This window comes from Oncorhynchus gorbuscha, linkage group LG11 (genome assembly GCF_021184085.1).
Source record: "Oncorhynchus gorbuscha isolate QuinsamMale2020 ecotype Even-year linkage group LG11, OgorEven_v1.0, whole genome shotgun sequence".
In the NCBI taxonomy this organism is placed as follows: Eukaryota; Metazoa; Chordata; class Actinopteri; order Salmoniformes; family Salmonidae; genus Oncorhynchus; species Oncorhynchus gorbuscha.
In genome coordinates this window covers 40,507,188-40,532,620 of record NC_060183.1, presented here as the reverse complement: position 1 = coordinate 40,532,620, position 25,433 = coordinate 40,507,188, and the positions used below count along the sequence as shown (strand labels likewise).

At 42.6% G+C, this 25,433-nt stretch overlaps 1 protein-coding gene across 3 annotated transcripts in view; it reads left to right on the top strand.

Annotated features, from left to right (window-relative positions):
* The window catches only part of fer (fer (fps/fes related) tyrosine kinase), a 38,553-nt gene extending 13,132 nt beyond the window's left edge, over positions 1 to 25,421 (top strand). For 2 of the 3 annotated variants that reach the window (XM_046369609.1, XM_046369610.1), the window contains exons 7-19: positions 1,611 to 1,730; positions 1,861 to 1,983; positions 5,476 to 5,665; positions 12,896 to 12,991; positions 13,275 to 13,481; positions 14,085 to 14,207; positions 15,878 to 15,934; positions 16,079 to 16,194; positions 16,390 to 16,484; positions 16,612 to 16,735; positions 19,635 to 19,789; positions 21,004 to 21,126; positions 21,729 to 25,421. In XM_046369609.1, the coding sequence (XP_046225565.1) occupies positions 1,611 to 1,730; positions 1,861 to 1,983; positions 5,476 to 5,665; positions 12,896 to 12,991; positions 13,275 to 13,481; positions 14,085 to 14,207; positions 15,878 to 15,934; positions 16,079 to 16,194; positions 16,390 to 16,484; positions 16,612 to 16,735; positions 19,635 to 19,789; positions 21,004 to 21,126; positions 21,729 to 21,865 (1,666 nt within the window). In that variant the 3' untranslated portion in view covers positions 21,866 to 25,421. The remainder of the gene's footprint in view (positions 1 to 1,610; positions 1,731 to 1,860; positions 1,984 to 5,475; positions 5,666 to 12,895; positions 12,992 to 13,274; positions 13,482 to 14,084; positions 14,208 to 15,877; positions 15,935 to 16,078; positions 16,195 to 16,389; positions 16,485 to 16,611; positions 16,736 to 19,634; positions 19,790 to 21,003; positions 21,127 to 21,728) is intronic. The other variant, XM_046369611.1, reaches the window with a different exon arrangement.
* Positions 25,422 to 25,433: the final 12 nt, after the last annotated feature.

Here is a 25,433-nt window from a genome sequence, read left to right as displayed (position 1 = left end):
GACTACAAAGGGTAAATCGGATCATTTTGGTCATAAAGTCAGTCTTGTCCAAAATCTGAGATTTGTGAGATGATTAGGGGGAAAAATGTCACAGAATTAAGGGAACGCCACCATTTTCTTTGGGTTGGGGTTATTTCAATCCTGCCCACATTTGGCTGCACCCAAGTAATCATCAAGACCCAATCGATAATGCACATGGTCAATTTGGTTTGACTTTGGATATCCCTATGATGCTAGTGAAGGACTAACAGTAAATTACACAATGTACAATGAGTGTACCAAACATTATGAACACCTGCTCTTTCCATGACATAGACTGACCAGGTGAAAGCTATGATCCCTTATTGATGTCACTTGTTAAATCCACTTTATTCAGTGTAGATGAAGCGGATGAGACGGGTTAAAGAAGGATTTTTAAGCCTTGAGACAATTGAGACATGGAGTGTGTATGTGTGCCATTAAGAGGGTGAATGGGCAAGATAAAAGATGTAAGTGCCTTTGAACGAGGTATGATAGGTGCCAGGCGCACCGGTTTGTATCAAGAACTGCAACGCTGCTGGGTTTTTCACACTCAAAGGTTTCCTATGTGTACACCCAAAGGACATCCAGTCAACTTGATGTTGTTCTGAGAGCAAGGAGGGGGGGGGGGGTATTCCTAATGTTTTGTACACTCAATATTGGGACAATATTTTAACATTTCAATAGCTCCAAGTTTCAATTGACTATAAACCTCAAAACCACTATATATTGTGGAAATTCATATACAAATATTGAAAGCATTTAATGATACAACTAAAAGGTGTTCAACATAAAAATATTGTCCCATTTACATTGTGTAATTAATTGGCGGTCCCTAAATAGCCCCACAGATAGGCTATCCAAAGTCAAACCAACTTTGCCACGGTCACACAACAGCCGGCTGAAGCTAATTGGCGAAGGAAGCTACTTCCAGACTCGACCTGATTAGACTGTTTCAAGTTATCTAGAAGGGTGAGTGACTAATTGTGTACTGTTTTGGCAGTGTGTACAAGCGCTTACCGCGTGCGAACACACACACACACACACACACACACACACGAGACAACCACATCAAAGCATGCCTCCAAGACCCAAATCTCTTTCTCAGATACATTTCCTAATGAGGAGGATTGACCTAGAGGCTAAATCAGTCAGTTCAGCCCATCTTTAAAGGAAAATTCCACCCCAAAATTATCTTTTGGTATTTGTTTCATTAGTCCATTGTTGATATAGTCTCAATGTTTTGCATGTCAGCAATCAAGTTTTCAAGATGCATAACTTTCAAAATACCCAAATCTGGCCTGTATGATGCATTTAGCATCATATGATGCTGCTTTTTGCATCATATGGGACAGCTTGCTGTATTTTTGAAGTTAAATATCTTGAAAACTTGATTGCTGACATGCAAAACATTGAGACTATATCAACAATGGACTAATGAAACAAATACCAAAATATAATTTTGGGACTATATCATCAATGGACTAATAAAACAAATGCCCCAAAATAGTTTTGGGGTATTTTCATTGAAGTAACAGTACGTTTGTCCCCATTTTAAATGATTTTGGTTAACGTGAGATGTCATCTTCCAGGTCTCCAGAAACCAAAGAACCGAATGTAGAATTTGACATTTCACTGCTGGAGGAAACAGAGAATCTTCAAGCAAACGAGATCCTATGGAACAATTTGACTGCAGACAGTTTACAAGTGATGTGAGTACAACAATGTATGAAGGGAGGAGAGTATTGACCCTGTCTCGCGCTGATGTTTTGAAAAGAAGGTGGGAGGATGTTGTGAGGAATCAAGGAAGGACTTTTGAGATCCATCCATCTTCTTCCACAGGTTAAAATCCACATCCGATGAGCTGGTCCTCACTCAGCAGAGCCTACGCAGCAAGGAGGATCTTATGCAGGACCTGGAGAACAAGATCGAGGAGTCCACCAGAACATGTGAAAGGAAATCTGAGTACGTTGCTACCTTGTCTGATTAATCAGGCTATAATACACTATTAATTGGTGTTTATACAGTGGGGCAAAAAAGTATTTAGTCAGCCACCAATTATGCAAGTTCTCCCACTTAAAAGGATAAGAGAGGCCTGTAATTTTCAGCATAGGTACACTTCAACTATGACAGACAAAATGAGAGAAAAAAAATCCAGAAAATCACATTGTAGGATTTTTAATGAATTTATTTGCAAATTATGGTGGAAAATAAGCATTTGGTCAATAACAAAAGTTTATCTCAATACTTTGTATATGTGTGTGTGTGTTTGTGTATATATATATATATATATATATATATATATATATATATATATATGTATATATTGTGTGTGTATATATATATATGTATATATGTGTGTGTGTATATATATATATATAGATATATATATATATATATATATATATATATATATATATATATATATATATATATATATATATATATATATATACACACACATACATATACACACACACATATACACACACATATATATATATACACACACACACACATATACACACTATATACACTGCTCAAAAAAATTAAGGGATCACTTAAACAACACAATGTAACTCCAAGTCAATCACACTTCTGTGAAATCAAACTGTCCACCTAGGAAGCAACACTGATTGACAATAAATTTCACATGCTGTTGTGCAAATGGAATAGACAACAGGTGGAAATTATAGGCAATTAGCAAGACACCCCCAATAAAGGAGTGGTTCTGCATGTGGTAACCACAGACCACTTCTCAGTTCCTATGCTTCCTGGCTGATGTTTTGGTCACTTTTGAATGCTGGCGTTGCTTTCACTCTAGTGGTAGCATGAGATGGAGTCTACAACCCACACAAGTGGCTCAGGTAGTGCAGCTCATCTAGGATGGAACATCAATGCGAGCTGTGGCAAGAAGGTTTGCTGTGTCTGTCAGCGTAGTGTCCAGAGCATGGAGGCGCTACCATGAGACAGGCCAGTACATCAGGAGATGTGGAGGAGGCCGTAGGAGGGCAACAACCCAGCAGCAGGACCGCTACCTCCGCCTTTGTGCAAGGAGGAGCAGGAGGAGCACTGCCAGAGCCCTGAAAAATGACCTCCAGCAGGCCACAAATGTGCATGTGTCTGCTCAAACGGTCAGAAACAGACTCCATGAGGGTGGTATGAGGGCCTGACGTCCACAGGTGGGGGGTTGTGCTTACAGCCCAACACCGTGCAGGACGTTTGGCATTTGCCAGTGAACACCAAGATTGGCAAATTCACCTCTGGCGCCCTGTGCTCTTCACAGATGAAAGCAGGTTCACACTGAGCACGTGACAGACGTGAAAGAGCCTGGAGAAGCCGTGGAGAACGTTCTGCTGCCTGCAACATCATCCAGCATGACCGGTTTGGCGGTGGGTCAGTCATGGTGTGGGGTGGCATTTCTTTGGGGGGCCGCACAGCCCTCCATGTGCTCGCCAGAGGTAGCCTGACTACCATTAGGTACCGAGATGAGATCCTCAGACCCCTTGTGAGACCGTGTGCTGGTGCGGTTGGCCCTGGGTTCCTCCTAATGCAAGACAATGCTAGACCTCATGTGGCTGGAGTGTGTCAGCAGTTCCTGCAAGAGGAAGGCATTGATGCTATGGACTGGCCCGCCCGTTCCCCAGACCTGAATCCAATTGAGCACATCTGGGACATCATGTCTCGCTCCATCCACCAACGCCACGTTGCACCACAGACAGTCCAGGAGTTGGCGGATGCTTTAGTCCAGGTCTGGGAGGAGATCCCTCAGGAGACCATCCGCCACCTCATCAGGAACATGCCCAGGCGTTGTAGGGAGGTCATACAGGCACGTGGAGGCCACACACACTACTGAGCCTCATTTTGACTTGTTTTAAGGACATTACATCAAAGTTGGATCAGCCTGTAGTGTGGTTTTCTACTTTAATTTTGAGTGTGACTCCAAATCCAGACCTCCATGTGTTGATAAATTTGATTTCCATTGATAACTTGTGTGATTTTGTTGTCAGCCCATTCAACTATGTAAAGAAAAAAGTATTTAATAAGAATATTTCATTCATTCAGATCCAGGATGTGTTATTTTAGTGTTCCCTTTAATTTTTTGAGCAGTGTATATATATATATGTATGTATGTATGCGTGTGTATATATCTATCTATATATATATACACACACAACATTCTGGCTTGTATATATATTTCCACACACACACACACACACACACACACACACACACACACACACACACACACACACACACACACACACACACACACACACACACACACACACACACACACACACACACACACACACACACACACACACACACACACACACACACACACACACACACACTCTTCACAGACCGGTGCGGCATAAACAATCAGATCTGCAGTAGGCCTGAATGCAAATAGACCATTGTCCTATATGGATCTGTGCCATTTACTTTGAGTTGGACTGTGTTTACAGCATGAGCGGTCGTGAGTAGATGCGAATGTTTTGAGATCAAAGCGAGAGCTGCATGTAGCCATGTGTGCACATTTTTGTTCATATCCTTTGCTAGCTAGTGAGTTATTAGTTATAGATAATTTGTAGTCAGCAATAGTGGAGTGATTGCTACCTACAAGAGCACAAAATGTGTACATTTCTAGATGTCTTTGAAAAGTGAGACTGGTAAATAGTGTTGTATTTTGAGACAGGCTTGAATAAGCTAAGTAGCCAATAGGCAGAGGGTAGTATAATTTGTCTGATTCTCTGTAATAATGGTATGGGAATAATAATGCATTTTATTTTGTAAAGTGGTTTCTTGCATCCAACAACAGTCACCTCCTTGTCTGAAGGACAAGTGGATTAACAGATTTAATGTTAAGCCCTGCATGGTTTTTTTCTTCAAAAGTCTCATGGAATGTAGGCCTACATTGAACACCACACATTGGCTGTTACTGTAGGCTGAATGATAGAACAGCTAGTTCCATGTTAAAATGTTTTGGGATGCATTTTCTCCATTGTTTTTGATGGTAGGCCACTCTTGTAGTCAAATAGTCACACTAGGCTACATGGCCGCTGTTAAAACTGTAACTTAAAGCGGGTATTGCCTCAGTGTTCACAGTCAAATTTGCTCAGTGCCAGGAACATTGGTCTTCACACCCATTAATCAGAGCACAGATAAAGCTTAGCAGTTGGAGCTGTTGCACTGTAGGCTATATATCGCTCTGGGAGAAAGCAAACCCCAAAATAATTTTCCTCATTCCGAGAGGCAGATTAAGCCGTAATACTGTTTGAATTCAGACAAGCGCCAGAGTGTGACCCCCCCCCCTCCTCATATCTATCCCTATCTTTTCACTCTCACATACACATACTCCCATTTTCTCTCTCCATCTCACTGCCCCTCTCTCTTTGTTTCTCTCACAACACACTCATTCACTCCCTAACTCATTCTCCTTCTCCCCATCAGTGCGGTTCTGCTGCTTAGTCAGAAGCAGTCTCTGGAGGATCTGAGGCAGACTGTCCAGTTGCTGCGCTGCACCGTGGCCAAGCTGGGCGCCCAGAAGGACCTGCTCGACCACAAGATGCAGGAGAACGAGGGCAAGGAGCTGCCCCCCATGGTCAACTACGAGGACGACGCGCGCTCAGTCAACTCCATGGTGCGTCAGTGTTGTTGATTTGTTGTTGGTTTTTAATTGGGAAGAACTTACTTGTCTAGCCTGGAATCCAAGCTGATATATCGATGGTGAACCGTGGTGAAACAGAGCCTATCAGTGTGGATTTCAGGCTATTACTTGTCACTCAGACACAGCTTTGTAAATAAGAAGGAATGCAGCACTTTCAACTCGGACTGACCCACGGTATGAACTTCTGTCCTGTCTTAGAACGTTTTGTGTCGAGCCAAACGGTCGTATTTGCCGTGTTATTTCAATGCATTCCCCAGAGAGATGCTGTATATCGTTATGAAGGCATGTATTGATTAGATCAGTGGTTCTTAACCTGGGTTCGATCGAACCCCAGGGGTTCGGTGAGTCAGTCTCAGGGGTTCGGTGGAGGTCAAGACACACATCCGACTCATATGATTTGTGATGACACGCCCTGCTTGGCCATCATTGGCTGCAGGTGATCACGCTACAACGCTTGGCCTATCTGTGCTGCAGGGAATTTGGTGTGCCCAGTAGTCTACTTGTGACTGTCGGGATGGTATGTCTTGTGATTTCTTTCTTAATATTTGAATCCCTTCATACTTACTATGTCGAGCAAAAAAAGAAAGTGGTCGGACGAATATGTACAATATGGATTCACATGTATAATGGAACGTGATGGGAGTCAGCGTCCTAACTGCATGATTTGCAATGCCAAGTTGAGTAATTCTAGTCTAGGACCAGCAAAACTAAGAACACTTCCTTAAGCTGCATGGAGATGGAAAATACAAGAACACAACGCTCGCTGAATTCAAGGTGAAGAGAGCCAGATTCGATGTAAAAGCTACTCTGCCTGTTCTCGGCTTTGTACCCATCAACAAACTGACAGCATCGTACGAAGTTGCTTACCTGATCGCAAAGCAGGGCAAACCACACACCATTGGTGAAACACTCATAAAACCAGCTGTGTTGAAAATGGTGAATATATCATGCTGAGCAAAGAGGCTGAAGTTAAGTTATCCCAAATTCCTCTTTCAAATGACACCATCAGCGACAGAATAGAAGACATGAGCAAAGACATCTTGGCTCAAGTAGTTGCAGATCTGATTTCAAGCCCGGCAAAATTCTGCCTTCAACTCGACGAGACCACAGACGTTTCCAATCTAAGCCAGCTTGCTCTATTCGTGCACTATGTGAAAGACGACGTGATAAAGGAAGATTTTGTTTATTTTGCCTCTTACAACAACAACTAAGGCAGCCGATGTGAAGAAACTTGTGGATGACTTCTTCAAAGACAACAATCTTTCGTGGGTTTCTGCAGTTTGTTTGGACGGAGCTCCAATAATGCTGGGAAGAAAGTCTGGTTTTGGTGCGCTAGTGAAAGCCGATGTACCACACATCATTGTTACGCATTGGATTCAGCACAGGCATGCGTTGGCAACAAAAACCTTGCCTCCAAAACTGGCAGAAGTATTAAATATTGTAGTGGAATGTGTGAACTATGTGCCAACTAGTGCTCTGAGGCACCGCATCTTCAGTGAGCTGTGTAAAGAAATGGGCTCTGAATTCGAGGTACTTCTGTACCATTGTAATGTTCGGTGGTGTCCCGGGGACAGGTGCTGAATCGTGTTTTTGCCGTGCGTGTGGAATTAGCCCTGTTTTTGCAAAAGCACCAACATTGTCATGCAGATTGCTACAAAAATGAGTTCATTCTCATTTTAGCGTACATGGCTGATATCTTCGCAGTTCTCAATCATCTCAATCAAAAGATGCAGGGCGGTGGAGTCAACATCATCGAAGTGGAGGAAAACCTGAAGGCTTTTCAAAAAAAGCTACCGTTATGGAAACGATGAACAGAGAACGATAACTTCGCAAACTTTCCCCTGCTGGACGACTGTGTAAGTAAGATCGAAGATGTATCTGGAATCGGAGACATTTCTGTACCTGCGGAACTGATGCAAGCAATGGTCACACACTTAGATGAGCTTCCAAAGTCTCTCGACGGATACTTCCCTACAAGAGAGTCATATCCAGCATGGGTGAGACAGCCGTTCACGTTTAGTGTTGAGACAACAGATGTCAATGATGAATACCTCGATGAAATCATTGAAATTCAGCAGAGCCAGGTTCAACAGCAACTCTTTAAAACAACAACGCTTTCAACATTTTGGTGTCAACAAATGGTAACGTACCCTGTTATTGCTAAGAAAGCTCCTGAGATTTTCATACCGTTTGTTACAACATATCCTTGCGAGCAATCCTTTGAGGATGCTGGACATAAATGAAGAAAAGGAACAGACTTTGTTGCGAAAAGGACATGAGAGTGGCACTTGCCAAGGTGAAGCCGCGCATTTCTGAACTGGTCTCTGAAAGGCAACAGCAGAAGTCACACTGATTTGCAGTAAATATTCATTATTATGTTTTTGTTTTTGTGTGAAAATCATGTTTTGATGATTTTGTTCTTTGAACACAGTGATGTTGACACACGGTTCATTTTGTGCACCAGTAAATTATATACCTATGTTTTGAATTTGAAAAAATCATAATTTATTTTTCCAATTAAGGGTTCGGTGAATGTGCATATGAAACTGGTGGGGTTCAGTACCTCCAACAAGGTTAAGAACCACTGGATTAGATCAAATAAAAAGGTGTCGACTTTACAGACAAATTCTTACTCACGAGCCCATTCTCAACAGTGCAGAGTTAAAAAGTAAAACAAATATTAACGAAATTAAAAAGGAAATAGTAACACAATAACAAGGCTGTATACAAGGAGTACCAGTACCGAGTCAATGTGCAGGGGTACGAGGTAATTGAGGTAATGCAGTATGTACATGTGGGTAGGGGTTGAAGTCACTAGGCAATCAGGGTATATAATAAACAGAGTATCGGCAGCATATGTGTAAGTGTGTCGGTGTGTGTATGGCGTCAATATGCATGTGTGTGTGTGTGTGCGTGTGTGTGTGTGTGTGTGTGTGCGTGCGTGTGTGCGTGTGTGCGTAGAGTTTAGTGAGTGTGCAAGGGAGTCAGTGAAAAACAATAAAGATTCATAAATAATAGAGGGGGTCAATGTAAATTTGATTAACTGTTCAGTCGTCTTATGGCTTGGGGGTGGAAGCTGTTCAGCTGCATTTTGGTCACAGATTCGGCGCTCCGGTACCACTTGCAGAGAGAACAGCTTATGACTTGGGTGGCTGGAGTCTTCGACAGTTTTTAGGGCCTTCCTCTGATACCGCCTGGTATAGAGGTCCTGGATGGCAGGGAGTTCGGCCCCAGTGACGTACTGGGCCGTATGCACTACCCTCTGGAGCGCCTTGTGGTCGGATGCCGAGCAGTTTGCATACCAAGCGGTGATGCAGCCAGTCAAGATGTTCTCAGTGGCGCAGCTGTAGAACTTCTTGAAGATCTGAGGGCCCATGCCAAATCTTAACGCCTGTGTTGGTGTGTTTGGACCATAATAGATCCTTAGTGATGTGGACACCAAGAAACCTGAAGCTCTCAACCCGCTCTACTACAGCCGCGTCGATTTGAATGGGGTCATGTTCAGCCCTCCATTTCCTATAATACAGATTTCAGTGTCCCTGCATTATAATCATGGCCACTGGGAGCGCCGCATCTGGATAAGCATTTTCTTGTTTGCTTATAGCCCTATACAGCTCATTGAGTGTGGTCTTCGTGCCAGCATCGGTTTGTAATGGTAACTAGATAGCTACGAAAAATACAGGTGAAAACTCTTTCTAAATTATATGGTCTACATTTAATAATTGTGTATTCTAACTCATCGCGCACCAGCGGTTGTTCATTTGTATTTATTTATAGGGGACAATGTACACATAATAAAGAGACACAAAACCACCAACCCTGATCTTACCGGACTCTGCTGCTCTGTCCTGCCGATGCATAGAAAAGCAAGCTAGATGTATATTATCCAGGTCTTTGTTTAGCCACGACTCCCGAGAAGCATAGTATATTACAGTTCTTAATGTCCCGTTGATAGGATAGTCTCAAACGGAGCTCGTCCAGTTTATTCTCCAGCGATGGGACATTTGCCAGCTACAGTTAGACTACCAAACAAGTACATGTCTTAACCTCTGATTAAATGTATTTCACACACATAGCTAGCTACAGTGCCTTCAGAAAGTATTCACACCCCTTGACTTTTTCCACATTTTGTTATAGCCTGAATTTAAAATTGAAAAACAGATTTTTTTATTTTTATCACTGGCCCACACACAATACCCCATAATGTCGAAGTGGAATTATGTTTTTCGAAATGTATACTCAACCCTTTTCTTATGGCAAGCTTAAATATACTGAACAAAAATATAAACGCAACATGTAAAGTGTTAAAATAAAATATCCCAGAAATGTTCTATACGCACAAAAAGCTTATTTCGCTCAAATTTTGTGCACAAATTTGTTTACATCCCTGTTAGAGCATTTATCCTTTGCCAAGATAATCCATCCACCTGGCAGGTGTGGCATATCAAGAAGCGCATTAAACAGCATAAACATTACATTGTACTGTGCCTTGTGCTGGGGACAATAAAAGGCCACTCTAAAATGTGCAGTTTTGTCACACAACACAATGCCACAGATGTCTCAAGTATTGAAGGAGCGTGCGATTGGCATGCTGACTGCAGGAATGTCCACCAGAGCTGTTTCCAGATCATATAATGTTCATTTCTCTACCATAAGCTGCCTCCAATGTCGTTTTAGAGAATTTGGCAGTACATCCAACCGGCCTCACAATCGTAGATGACGTGTAACCACGCCAGCCCAGGACCTTCACATCCGGCTTCATTACCTGCGGGATCGTCTGAGACCAGCCACCCGAACAGCTGATGAAATTTAGGAATATTTCTGTCTGTAATAAAGCCTTTTTGTGGGGGAAAACTCATTCTGATTGGCTAGGCCTGGCTCCCCAGTGGGTGGGCCTATGCCTCCCCAGTGGGTGGGCCTATGCCTCCCCAGTGGGTGGGCCTATGCCTCCCCAGTGGGTGGGCCTATGCCTCCCCAGTGGGTGGGCCTATGCCTCCCCAGTGGGTGGGCCTATGCCTCCCCAGTGGGTGGGCCTATGCCTCCCCAGTGGGTGGGCCTATGCCTCCCCAGTGGGTGGGCCTATGCCTAGATGTGAAATCCATAGATTAGGGCCTAATGAATTGATTTCCTTATATGAACTGTAACTTGGTAAAATAGTTAAAATTGTTGCATGTGTGTGCTTAACAAGTCTCATAATAAGCTGCATTGACTCACTCTGTGTGCAATATAGTGTTTAACAGGATTTTTGAACGAGTACCTCATCTCTGTACCCCACACATACAATTATCTGTATCAGTCAAGCAGTGAAGTTCAAGCACAAAAGCCAGGGAGGTAATCCAATTCCTCACAAAGAAGGACACTTATTGGTAGATGGGTATATAAACATTTTAAAAAAGGATAAGGAATATTCCTTTGAGCATGGCGAAATTACTAATTGCACTTTGGATGGTGTATCAATACACCCAGTCACTAGATACAGGCGTCCTTCCTAACTTAGTTGCTGGAGAGGAAGGAAACCGCTCAATACTAACCTAATTGACAGAGTGAAAAGGACACCTGTACAGAATAAAAAATATTCTAAAATATTCATCCTTTTTGCCACAAGGCACTAAAGTAATAATGCAAAAAATGTGGCAGAGCAATTCACTTTTGTGTCCTGAATACAAAGTGCTATGTTTGGGGCAAATCCAATACAACACATTAGTACCACACTCCAGATTTTCAGGCATAGTGGTGGTTGCATCATGTTATGGGTATGCTTGTAATTGTTTAGGACTGGGAAGTTTTTCCATAATAAAAAATAAACGCAATGGAGCTGAGCACAGGCAAAATCGTAGAGGAAACCCTGGTTCAGTCTGCTTTCCACCAGACACTGGGATGAATTCACCTTTCAGCGGGACAATAAACTAAAACACAAGACCAAATCTACACTGGAATTGCTTACCAAGAAGACGGTGGGTGAGTGGCCGAGTTAGTTTTGACTTAAATCTGCTTGAAAATCTATGGCAAGACTTGAAAATGGTTACCCATGAAGAAGCATAGCCATAATTGCTGCCAAGGGTGATGCTAACATGTATTGAATACTTATGTAAATGAGAAATTTCTGTATTTCATTTTCAATCCATTTGTAAACATTTTGAAAAACATGTTTTCACTTTGTCATTATCAGGTATTGTGTGAAGATGGGTGTCAGAAAAAAAATGTATCAGGTTGTAACACAACAAAATGTGGAATAAGTCAAAGAGTATGAATACTTTCTGAAGGCACTGTATGTGTAGCCTACTTGGACAACGGATCCCCACTTTTCCCATTCTCCCACGAATAGCCTAAGCCACGGGACTTATCGGCAGGCTCATATTTCCCTACGGGAGAGCATTGCGAATCGTAGGTCGGGAATTTTGACCTGGTTAAATGTACATTGAACAACACAGCTTTTTGGCATGTTTTGCTCTGTTTCAATGGGGGAAACAATGTTTGGTTTCCCCAAGTTGTGGTCGAGGGGAATTCGTCCTTATCACGTGAATATCGTATCAGTTGATAGAACATTCCAAATGACCATGAAAATTATTACATCACAATTACTCGGCAGCCATTGCGAGTGCACTTATGAGTTTAGCAGTCAAATTGTCAGGGTTCGAGCTTCTATGACCGTTCTATTCATTCTGTGCATTGTCCTGTACACTTTCATTGTATGGTAGTAGGTCAGTGTGGGTTTTTTTTTTTGTCTTCTGCTGTCTCCAAGGACATATTCATTCAGACTACTGAAATGTTTTTAGTTTTTTTTCTTAAGGACAATGCTGTGCCTGCCCATCTGGGGAGATGAAATGTGACAGTGTGTCTTAAAAGACGATGGTGTCATAGAAAACCAGTTCAGAATGATGTTGCGTACTAGTTTTCCATTGACTTAGTCATTTTAGTGAAATGGGAAACATATTTCATTGACATTGAATGGGGCAACGTATGAGCGCGACATAAAAAGCCTTGTGTTGACTGGTATGTGAGATGATTTAGTGCTGTTGAGCCTCCTTTGGGCTTCAGCTCTCTCTGCAGATAGCTGGGTGAACAGCGGAGGGCAGTGTAAGCACATAGGGATCACTCTAACCCTCCGGAACATACAGTACAGTCAGGTTTTCTATATTGGGCTTGTTCAATTGTTAATGCTCGACTGCTTATCAGTCTAACATATTTCTCTGTCATTTTCAGGACAAAGGCAAAGACAAGATATCAAAGTTTGACACCTTGCGTCATTCCATCGCCGGTATCATCCGCTCTCCGAAATCTGTCCTTGGCTCATCATCTGTAGGTTCTGAAGTCTGTTATTTCAAAAATAGTTTTTAAAACCATTGTTTGTTTTGCCTTGTGTAGTGAGTGTGGAAAATATGTTGTGTATCGTACACATTGCATTCCAATTGTGAATGATCTGTTTTATCATGTCTCGTCAACAATATGTCCTTATCTGAGTGGAGTGACACAGATCTTCCAGCTGTCTTGACTGACAATTGTAGAGTAATTCACAATTGATCCCTAACTGTCATTATCGTATCATCGTAATATCATATTTCATTCCGTCGTACGTGTCCAGCAGTTTTTTGACGTGATCCCGACCAGTGAGAAGCCCCTGGGGGACCAGGAGTGGTACCACGGGGCCATCCCCAGGACCGAGGCCCAGGAGCTGCTCAAACAGCAAGGCGACTTCCTGGTCCGGGAGAGCCATGGCAAGCCTGGCGAGTACGTCCTGTCTGTCTTCTCCGACGGACAACGGAGACACTTCATCATCCAGTTTGCAGACGTGAGTTCTACGTGTTCAGTTGTGAATAAGAGCTGTTTGTCTCCCTGCAGAGCAATTGGGTTTCGGCAGTATAAGAGACAAAAGAAAAGGATGTCTTCGGGTATATTTGATGCGATGATGTGCGTCAGCCAATGATTACTTTGTGTCTGTTACATATACAGAGATACGAGTTCACAGGCAACTTGGTACGAACTGAAACTATTTGACAAGGAATTATATGGTTCATTGATTCAGATGGCAGTTACAAGTAATACTGCTAGTAGTGATTGCTTGTGAAGTTATAAGGTTTTTCGTAAAAACAAAATATGATGATTAGCAAATATTTTGAATGGATTAATGACTAAGTCAGTAGCCTTGCAGTTAGTGTCTTCCCTGAGATTGAAAGATTGGGAGTTTGATCCCCAGCCGAGTCGTACCAAAATGGTACCCGATGCATCTCTGCTTGGCACTCAGCATTACGGAGGTGGATTGGGGGTAAGGCCCTGGGATAGACTAGCGTCCTGTCCAAGGGTTGTGTACTTGCACATCAAGCTGCTCCTATGAGCTGTTCTGGCTTTGCACAAGTCTTTCTTTTTTCACCTACTTTCTGCTCTTTGTCCGCAGAACCAGTATCGTTTTGAAGGCACTGGCTTCCCGACCATTCCTCAGTTAATTGAACACCATTACACCACAAAGCAAGTCATTACCAAGAAGTCAGGGGTGGTGCTTTTAAACCCAGTCGTCAAGGTAAAACATTTTCTCTCATATCCATGTTCATTCACCATGTGATGTAGATCAGAAGTCAGTGGGAGTTGTCTCAACAGGGATGGGAAATGTAATTATTACAACAGCCATCAAGCTGTCTTGGAGGTCTTTTAATGGCACACTGTAAAACTCGTTAATATGGTCAGGTTGTCCAGAAGCGTCTGGTGTTAGGCTAATAGACGTTCAGAAATAAGTCCCGTCAATTTCAAAATTAGCATTTACATTTGATGCTTCTAAAACAGGGAAAAGGATAGCAAGCAACACCCACGTCTCAAGTCGTTTTCAGCGACATCAGTAGTCTAGGCACTATAACTATTAGTCCTAGTTGTACCTTACGAATAGGGCCCCGACTCCTGGCCCTAAATCATGATATTAAAGGTTCTGAAGTTCTTATTTACATTTTCATAAAGTTTTTGTCATTTAGCAGATGCTCTTATCCAGAGCGACTAACGGTAGTGAGTGCATGCATGCGTTTTCATACTGGTCCCATGTGGGAATACGACCCACAACCCTGGCGTTGCGAGCGCCACGCTCTACCAAACTGAGTCACGGAATAAACATACATCGGTTTGCATGACTGCCGTGGTGTTTTTGTACTCGGCTCTCATTTCAGTCAGTTTTCACCAGGTCTTTCATTTGAGATGCATTACGTTTTCGACAGGCTCTCTCACTGAGACTCATTACATCCACTATCTGCCGCTGACATCAGCATGATGTTGATTGATTTTTCCGACGTTCTGACATACCGCACCATCTCAGCGTTATTTGATGTTTTGTTCCGCAGGTTATGGCCATATCCTGAAATATAGTGAGAATCTGACATCAAGTAAATATTTCAGTTTTAATAAGTACTGTGCTGTGATCACAGTTGAACATCTTTCTGTAAGGTTAAGTTCTAACTACACTTACCACAATTTAATGAAACATATTCCAATTGGGCTTTTCAGTCCTCTGTATTAAATGACATTGATCGTGATGTGCTCCAAAAGGTTCCTTGGCTATTTTAGCCATTGACGCTGTTAACCTCTGTTTTCCTGACCTGTATGACATCTTTCATGGCACATTTCTCATGTATAGGTTCGTAGTGCAAATGTATTTTAATATCCGCTATGTGCTGCAACTGGATCCAATATGCCTGACGTTTTCTCAATAGAGGGGAATAAGTCAACACTTTCAATAGCCAGGTTTAATCATAAAGAAGTGCTAGAGTCCTCCTAAGCTACCCGGTTGGTGTTGAACATAATGGGGTTTTAATTGCCCCAGCCATTACGAACACAGGGTTAATGGCTGTTGTCATTACTACTGTATTGGGTCTGCTGAAGCCGCCGAACACTAAGTGTTTTTAAATAGTCTTTTTGTGAGCACTTCATGGCAAAGCGGTGACATTTTACCATTAGGCACCACATCGCACTTGGAAGATTTGATCATTATTTTTATTCAATGAGACTGGCCATTGGAATGTGTTATGTTTAGCTGGGCCATTATTTTCTTGCTCCATGAAAATGTTTTTGAGGCTGAAGTAATTATTTCTCGGTTTTATAGGAATTCTGATATTATAATAGTCAGTCGATGCTTTGTTGCACAGTAGCGTGTGTGGTGTGTGTTTTGTATTTGGTGTTTACATTGCCTGTGTTTTGTTCCATCTTTCGTAGGATAAAAAATGGATACTCAACCATGAGGATGTTCTTCTTGGAGAGCTTCTTGGCAAAGTTAGTGGGTTTTGGATATCCTCTTCGTGTTCACCACACCTGTAGGACAGAGGTGTTTTTTTTTTGGTTGTTAAATTAATATATACTAAACAAACTTTTGTTACTGTATCTCTGTTTTTTTCCCTATCTTTTCTTTGTTCTTAGGGCAACTTTGGTGAGGTATTCAAAGGAACATTGCGGGACAAGACTCCTGTGGCAGTCAAGACATGTAAAGAGGATCTTCCACAGGAGCTGAAGATTAAGTTCCTATCAGAAGCCAGGTGAGAGGAGCAACATATCCTGCAATATAGTGGAGGGAAATGTCCGCAATCAGTCGCAGGTCCCTTTTTTAAGTGCCTAGAAACGTCTGTTCACTCATCTTTGACATATATTTACCTGAACAAACTTTTAGTCTGGTGTTTTAGAGATCTGACAAATGTGTAACTGTCTCGTACTGTCAAATGTTGCTGCTCCAGGATCCTGAAGCAGTATGACCACGCCAACATTGTGAAGCTGATAGGCGTCTGCACACAACGGCAGCCTATTTACATTGTGATGGAGCTCGTGTCAGGTAAGTCCAGTAGCGTACAGTACTGCCATACAGAAACAAACTTTTTTGGGGACTCCGTTGTTGTCCCGTTGTTGTCCCCCCCCGAATGTTACAATTCTGAACATAGATTTTGATATCTTATTGGAAGGAGGGGACTTCTTGTCGTTCCTCCGGAAGAAGAAGGAAGACCTGAAGACCAAACAGCTGGTGAAGTTTTCTTTAGATGCTGCTGCAGGAATGGCTTACCTCGAGCTCAAAAACTGCATCCACAGGTATTGGTTTATGTGTGCTGTATGTTCATTATTCTGCATCGAGTATTCCAGCAAATAGCCCTATCTGTCTAACGTTCAAGAGATTGCAAATGCTTCGAACAGAATTTCAGTTCAGCTGTTCTTATTTTTACTCATGGGTCCTGTTAATGGTACAACATTTTAGACATGAAACATCTTGCCCTAGCAGCAAGCCCACTCCATTTTCAAACCTAACTACAATTCCATGATCCTCCCCCCCGAAGTAAGATATGTGAGAGGACAACATGGATCTCTCGCTGCTTAACACGGTTTACAACACTATCAGCTTTGATAGTAACACCTTGAGCTCTGATCCATTTCTCTATGCTGGCTAATTTGAGATTGTGTTTTCAGTTGAAAACTATTTCCACCAAGCCAGATAGTGGAGGCAAGAGAAAGTGAGGTGCTGCTGCTGCAATCAGTCTTACATTTCTCTTATCACAGCGGGGCTATCAAATCATCTCCGGTGCATTGCTCTTACTTATCTCACCAGGACCAGTGTCCCTGAGTGACAGCCTAATTTGGCCCAACTCTGCGGCTTAGTGCTGGCAGTCAGCAGAAACGCCAGGAGAAGTTCTTTGAAAAATAAACTCAGCAAAAAAAAAAACTCCTCACTGTCAACTGCGTTTATTTTCAGCAAACTTAACATGTGTAAATATTTGTATGAACATAACAAGATTCAACAACTGAGACATAAACTGAACAAGTACCACAGACATGTGACGAACAGAAATGGAATAATGTGTCTCTGAACAAAGGGGGGTCAAAATCAAAAGTAACAGTCAGTATCTGGTGTGGCCACCAGCTGCATTAAGTACTGCAGTGCATCTCCTCCTCATGGACTACACCAGATTTGCCCGTTCTTGCTGTGAGATGTTACCCCACTCTTCCACCAAGGCACCTGCATGTTCCCGGACATTTCAGGGGGGAATGGCCCCAGCCCTCACCCTCCGATCCAACAGGTCCCAGACGTGCTCAATAGGATTGAGATCCGGGATCTTCCCTGGCTATGACAGAACACTGACATTCCTGTCTAGCGGGAAATAATGCACAGAAATAGCAGTATGGCTGGTGGTATTGTCATGCTGGAGGGTCATGCCAGGATGAGCTTGCAGGAAGGGTACCACACGAGGGAGGAGGATATCTTCCCTGTAACGCACAGCGTTGAAATTGCAACAAGCTCAGTTCGATGATGCCCCAGACCATGACGGACCCTCCACCTCCAAATCGATCCCGCTCCAGAGTACAGGCCTCGGTGTAACGCTCATTCCTTCGACGATAAACGCGAATCCGACCATCACCCCTGGTGAGACAAAACCACGTCTCGTCAGTGAAGAGCACTTTTTGCCAGTCCTGTCTGGTCCAGCGACGGTGGGTTTGTGCCCATAGGTGACGTTGTTGCCGGTGATGTCGGGTGAGGACCTGCCTTACAACAGGCCTACAAACCCTCAGTCCAGCCTATTGCGGACAGTCTGAGCACTGATGGAGGGATTGTGCGTTCCTGGTGTAATTCGAGCAGTTGTTGTTGCCATCCTGTACCTGACCCGCAGGTGTGATGTTCGGATGTACCGATCCTGTGCAGGTGTTGTTACACGTTGTCTGCCACAGCTGTCCGTCCTGTCTCTCTGTACACTGTCTTAGGCGTCTCACAGTACAGACATTGCAAGATATTGCCCTGGCCACATCTGCAGTCCTCATGCCTCCTTGCAGCATGCCTAAGGCACGTTCACGCAGATGAGCAGGGACCCTGGGCATCTTTCTTTTGGTGTTTTTCAGAGTCGGTAGAAAGGCCTCTTTAATGTCCTAAGTTTTCATAACTGTGACCATAATTGCCTACCGTCTGTAAGCTGTTAGTGTCTTAATGACCGTTCCACAGGTGCATGTTCATTAATTGTTCATGGTTCATTGAACAAGCATGGGAAACCGTGTTTAAACCCTTTTACAATGAAGATCTGTGAAGTTATTTGGATTTTTACGAATGATCTTTGGAAGACAGGGTCCTACAAAAGGGATTTTTCTTTTTTTGCTGAGTTTATATTGAGTATCTGTCGTCTCACAGAGGGGCTGCGGGGCTGTGCAATTGAAACGGGGGGATACAGGGCTCAATTTGAACATGCCGCACGCACACACTCTTGCGCATACATACACACATACAGAGAGATGGTACAGGGTCATCCCATTCACCTGCTGCAGGGCCCAAACAATCTGTTGTATGTTTTCTCTCTGTAGATTATAAATGTTCACATCATCTGATTTACAGACAGTATGGTGACCTTTAACCTACATGTACCGTAGTAGTTGAGATCCCCGTCTGTCCCGACTCATGTACATGTGTTTTTAGGTGTCCTGATTTGCCTACTATTTAAGTCATTTATTTAATGGCCCATTGTTAATATGTACATTAAAATGGTTATTCATATGGATAGCATCTGTCACAATCAGCAGGCTCTACCACTACATCCATTCACTTTGTTCTGTAAATATTCAGATCTAGCTACTGCACCCAATGTGTCTGTGTGGTGTCTGTGCGTGCGCATAAATTGCTTGTTTGATGGAGATGTTGAGGCAGGCAGCAAATAACGTTGAGAACAGCTATCGAGCTGAACGGTCAGACGCTATGTTGCCAGTCTTGTCATGGTATAGAAACTATTGACTAATACTTCTCTGAGAGCAATGGTTTCCGTTGAAATGCCTGTTAAATGTTGTGGTCATGAGTGACTGTTCGTACACGAAAAGTTAATAAAGGCCTACTGTGTTGTTGTTGTATTTTGAACCCACCACAGCCCATCTTTTTTGTCTACACTCTGGACTTGTCATTCCCTCTGCTGCACCACCCCAATATCACGTAAAGTGATATTGTAGCTCCGTCTGTCTCCCACAGGGATCTGGCTGCCAGGAACTGTCTGGTGGGAGAGAGCAACCTGCTGAAGATCAGCGACTTTGGGATGTCGAGACAAGAGGATGATGGGATCTACTCGTCGTCCGGCCTCAAACAGATCCCCATCAAGTGGACGGCTCCAGAGGCATTAAATTATGGTAAAACTGCGTGGCTTTACTTTTTCACCAATTTCGTTATCAAACCTCCAAATAGATTTGTAATTATGTGCTTAACAGCAACACTGGCCTAGCCCCATAACACTGGCCTAGCCCCATAACACTGGCCTAGCCCCATAACACTGGCCTAGCCCCATAACACTGGCCTAGCCCCATAACACTGGCCTAGCCCCATAACACTGGCCTAGCCCCATAACACTGGCCTAGCCCCATAACACTGGCCTAGCCCCATAACACTGGCCTAGCCCCATAACACTGGCCTAGCCCCATAACACTGTCCTAGCCCCATAACACTGGCCTAGCCCCATAACACTGGCCTAGCCCCATAACACTGGCCTAGCAAAATAACACTGGCCTAACCCCATAACACTGGCCTAGCCCCATTACACTGGCCTAGCCCCATTACACTGTCCTAGCCCCATTACACTGTCCTAGCCCCATTACACTGTCCTAGCCCCATAACACTGGCCTAGCCCCATTACACTGGCCTAGCCCCATTACACTGGCCTAGCCCCATTACACTGTCCTAGCCCCATAACACTGGCCTAGCCCCATAACACTGGCCTAGCCCCATTACACTGTCCTAGCCCCATTACACTGGCCTAGCCCCATAACACTGGCCTAGCAAAATAACACTGGCCTAACCCCATAACACTGGCCTAACCCCATAACACTGGCCTAGCCCCATTACACTGGCCTAGCCCCATTACACTGGCCTAGCCCCATTACACTGGCCTAACCCCATAACACTGGCCTAACCCCATTACACTGGCCTAGCCCCATTACACTGGCCTAACCCCATTACACTGGCCTAGCCCCATTACACTGGCCTAGCCCCATTACACTGGCCTAGCCCCATTACACTGGCCTAACTCCATTACACTGGCCTAGCCCCATTACACTGGCCTAGCCCCATTACACTGGCCTAGCCCCATTACACTGGCCTAGCCCCATTACACTGGCCTAGCCCCATTACACTGGCCTAGCCCCATTACACTGGCCTAACCCCATTACACTGGCCTAACCCAGCAAAATGCAACTACAGTAGTTGGTATTTAGGGACAAAAACAGCTGTTGTATTTTTTTGGAGTATATGATTTGAAGTCTGCAGAAGGTAGCATAGCTTTTTGATGACACAACATCCCCAACATTTCTTCTCCAATACATGGTGGCTGAGAGTGTTGTTGTTGTTGCAGGGAGATACAGCTCGGAGAGTGACGTGTGGAGCTATGGGATCCTCCTATGGGAAACGTTTAGTCTCGGAGTGTGCCCTTACCCTGGGATGACCAACCAGCAGGCCAGAGAGCAAGTGGAGAAAGGTAAGGAGACGTCCCTCCGAGGGTTCAGAGTGTCGTCTTGATTTCCTTTGTCTGACAGAATATCTGTATTGGCTTGGTAGCCGGATCCGTTTGTGCTTTAGCCAACTCCTCTGTTGTTGATTTTTTTTAGGCCAGTGGCCAGAGGAGTATGTGCTCCAGTATTTTGTTGGAGCCTCTTTTTTAAAAATGTTTACCTCGACAAGATCGTTTAACCGATTGTATCTTATGATTTTGCCTGTTTCTAGAGATTTGCTAATGATATCGGACACCACATATGACCATTAGTGGTCTGATGAAGGCATTTCTGACTGGTAACGGTCTTTAAGAATGAATGAACGGTATACTAATTAGGTATAAAACTGAAGGTAATGAGGGAACTCAAAAGACTATGCCACCATAATTATGCATTGATCATCGAGTGAGTCATCTGTGTGTTCTCATGCATTGGATTTGGCCTTAGTTTTCCAAGCAATTGTCTCTATGAGCAGTCGTGAAGAGAACCGCATTGGTTGGTATTTTGTTTTCCAACCTTATACCCCGCCTCGATCCATCCTAGGAAATTCACTGAAAGTGTGTCTGTCTGTCTTTCACCCCCATCTTAGGCTACAGAATGTCCTGTCCACAAAAGTGCCCTGATGAGGTTTACAAAGTCATGCAGAAGTGCTGGGAGTACAAGCCTGAAAACCGGCCGAAGTTTGCCGACCTTCAGAAAGAACTGGCCTCGGTCAAGAAAAAATAGCACCCAGGTAGGAGAAGGGGGACCAAGTCATGCATCACCTCCAGGGAATCATGCCCTTACAACCCGAAGTAAACACCACAGAACGTTACGTCCTTGATGCTACTTGTCTTGATTGTATTTACGGTTTATACTTTGTCACAAAATCACTGTGTTATTTGCCTATGCAACTGTTTTGAGCCATTATCGAGGAGAGAGGTCTCTGCTTAGCTTGGATCATTGTCAAAATACGACCGTATTTCTTTTTAAACCTGGTGTTCTTTTATTCCTGTTCCTTTCTTTCACCTCTTACTGAACCTCAGTAAACTTCAGGTATTTTGGAGCAAAACCATGCAAACTTGGAAAGATTGTAAAATACATAATACGATCATGCTCCGTTGCGCGTAGTGAGCTCCAACTGTACCGGGACAGTGACAAATGATACAAATTATATTTGTGCATCATGATTCACAATTCATTCAGGATTATCTGTAATCGTGGTACCATCCACATTAAGTATTGAGAAGCAAATTATATTCATATTTACAATAAAAGTGACTCCAAAATGGCGCAATACATTATTTACCATTCATTTCTGTTGGGCCCAAAATAATCTGAAACAACCACATTAAACAGCAAATGCGTCCACAAACTTGATGTAGTCATTGTGTGCTATGAATATGGGACCAAATACGGAACTTGTTACTGTCTTAATTCTTTTGGTGCCCTAAAATGGGGCGACTATGTACAAAAAGTACTGTAATTTCGATTCTCTCAATTTGGATAAAAAAATACTCTCAAATTAAAGCTGACAGTCTGCACTTTAACCTCAGTCATTGTATCATTTAAAAGCCAAAGTGCAGGAGTACAGAGCCAAAACAACAACAAATGTGTCACTGTCCCAATACTTTTGGAGTTCACTGTATGACTTCTGCTGTTGCTCATCATTCATTCATAGCCACAATAATGAACATTTTTAGGGCCCTGAGTTTGGTCCTGTTAAGGTAGCATGGTTTATGAGGACGTGAAAAAGGTTTCTGGGCCTCCGTGTAGCTGTGCAACCTCAAACAGACAGAAAAGGTGGATGTACTCTGTAGCTCATTTCAGTCTTTAGACAGATTGCGTATGAGTGTTCTGTTCTCTTTACCAGCAGATCATACCTAGGGGGTTATTATTGTATGTCTCAAGCTTGACTTTGACTTTCCAGGAAGATAAATACTTCTAGCTGAATTTCTTATTTGTGACGATTTTGAGATCAGCTACAATGTCTTTCCAAAGATCAAGTATTCTCTTCACTCACACCATTCAATCTCGGAAACCTTTTCAGTTTAACATAAGGATAAGTGCAATTTGTTACACCATTTTCCTATAATTATTCAGGCAATATAATGCAGAAATATTGCAATAATACTGCCTTAATTATAAAGTGAATGAATGTCTAAGTTGTGTATTTGTAATTAATACAATTTTACTTTTAATACAATAGACCCTCCAGATTGCTGCCTCATTTAAGTATTGGTCTCGGTCAGTTGTTACAACCTCAATAGTTTTGTATGATCTGAAAATTAGAATGTGTCAACTGTACTATCTGACGTGAACTTTTCGCATTTTGTGTCAGAAACAGTCCGCTGTTACATTAGCCATGACAGTTAAGGATCTCCATGCATTCATTTGTGGTATTTTCTACTTCAAACAGACAATTATTTTTGGTGAAACACACAATTGTAAATCATTGATAGACATTGCATTCAGTAATGTACAGTGAACTAGTTTTCATTAAGTATACTTAGGGCCAGTTTTATCTGACCATGCATCCTGACAGGATAAAACTCTGGGACCTAGGGCTTGAATCAATCTATCGCAATTCGCAGAAGATCGGCGGTATGGCGTGATTGAAATGTAAAGATCATTTTTAATTGAGCCGACATATGCAGCGTTTACCGGGAATGTTGCCTTTTAAATTTAAATCGTGCTTTACCGTGAATTTTCTGCAACACGGATTGAATTGAGCCCCTAGGCCTAGTCAATAACTAGGGGCTCTAGTTCTTCCTGGCTCTTTAGTGAATTAGCTATTCCAGTCGCTTCTGTATTCGGTCATTCCTCGAAGGCTGCCATGTTGACTCCATGTAGCCAAGCTCCTTGCCATTTTGTGCTGACAGTCCAGGTGTCTCTTTAAAAGCATCTTCTGTGAATTAAACACATCACATCCATCTCACTTCTTGTCTTTCGAATTTGACAAACATTCCTCTTCCTGTATTTTGTAAATACTTGTAGATGCTATAACCTTTTCCTGTATTGTTTTTTGAATACTAATCTGAGAAAAAAAATGCAATCATAAAAATGTAGGTCACTCTTTAGGACTGTTTCTTCCAATGGTTTATTTTGATAAAGAAAACGTTGTCCGTTTTGCGTCTGCATGATTCATTTGTACATTTTTAGTATGTATAAAAGATATTTGGAAAGATCCTCCTGTTTCCTATCCTCTGTATACAATGTCAAACTGTCATGACCTCGTCTGTCGTCTCTCCAATGACATCCTGTTTACCATGTAGTGCACTACATGGTAAATGGGTTGCCGTTTGTAGACTGGAGTAACAGTTGTGGTTTCTCCAGTCAAATTACCTCCAGATTGGTTCTCTTGCGTTCCAGACGAACTAGTTAGCTTTAGTTGTAAACCCCCCAAAAACATTTTGTACGTGTATTTTTTTAATTAACATGGTCTTTAATAACAAAGGTGTAGAATGAAATGGGTGATTACATCACAACTACTGGCTGAGCGCAATATATCTGTTTAAACAAATTTAAGGCATACACCTTTTATTAGTAACCCTTATTTATTTGACACTAAAATAGTATCCTCAGCATTTTTTTAAAATAAATTTCAGTCTCTTGTTAGTGTATGAAGATATTTGCCAGTGTTATTTGTATTATTCTCATGCAAAGTGACCAAGTCTAGATTTTCCCATGCGTAGTTGGAGATTCACCTCTACACTACTGGCCAATGCATGATATGCAAACCATTATTACATCGGTGTTGAATGGAATTGTATTTTCTTTTGTTACATGTTTTTTTTAGTGACTAATTCTGCTTCACAATTTAAAGTGAATGCCTCATGCTGTATCGTTTATTTTACTCCAAGGCCAACTTTACAGCATTCGAAAGTGTGTGCGTTATGGAGCGCTTTTCCTAAAGTATATTGCTAATATTTGAGTCTGTGTCAGACTCATTTAAAGGGCTGGGATATTTATTGCCACAATAGACCTTTTATATATTTTGATTGCACTTTTGGCCATGTTAAAGAAACTAATCAGAAAAGGCACACTAGTACCTGTTGTGTTCATTGTTTAGCTCAACATGCTTCCCTGTTAATAAAGACCATATCTAAAGTAAAAAATAAATAAGTGGACAATGCACTGGATTTAAGTAATTATCAAATTAATGTTACACGGTTACCCCACTTCAGAGTAAGAATTGAAAAATATCCTTAACTGTATTTTCCCCTTGTTAATGATCAAATCTCATGTCCTGTTTTTTTTTTTATACTGTGTACTTGCAATAAAGCTCTCTTGGCTCTTTGAATTCAATCTCTCA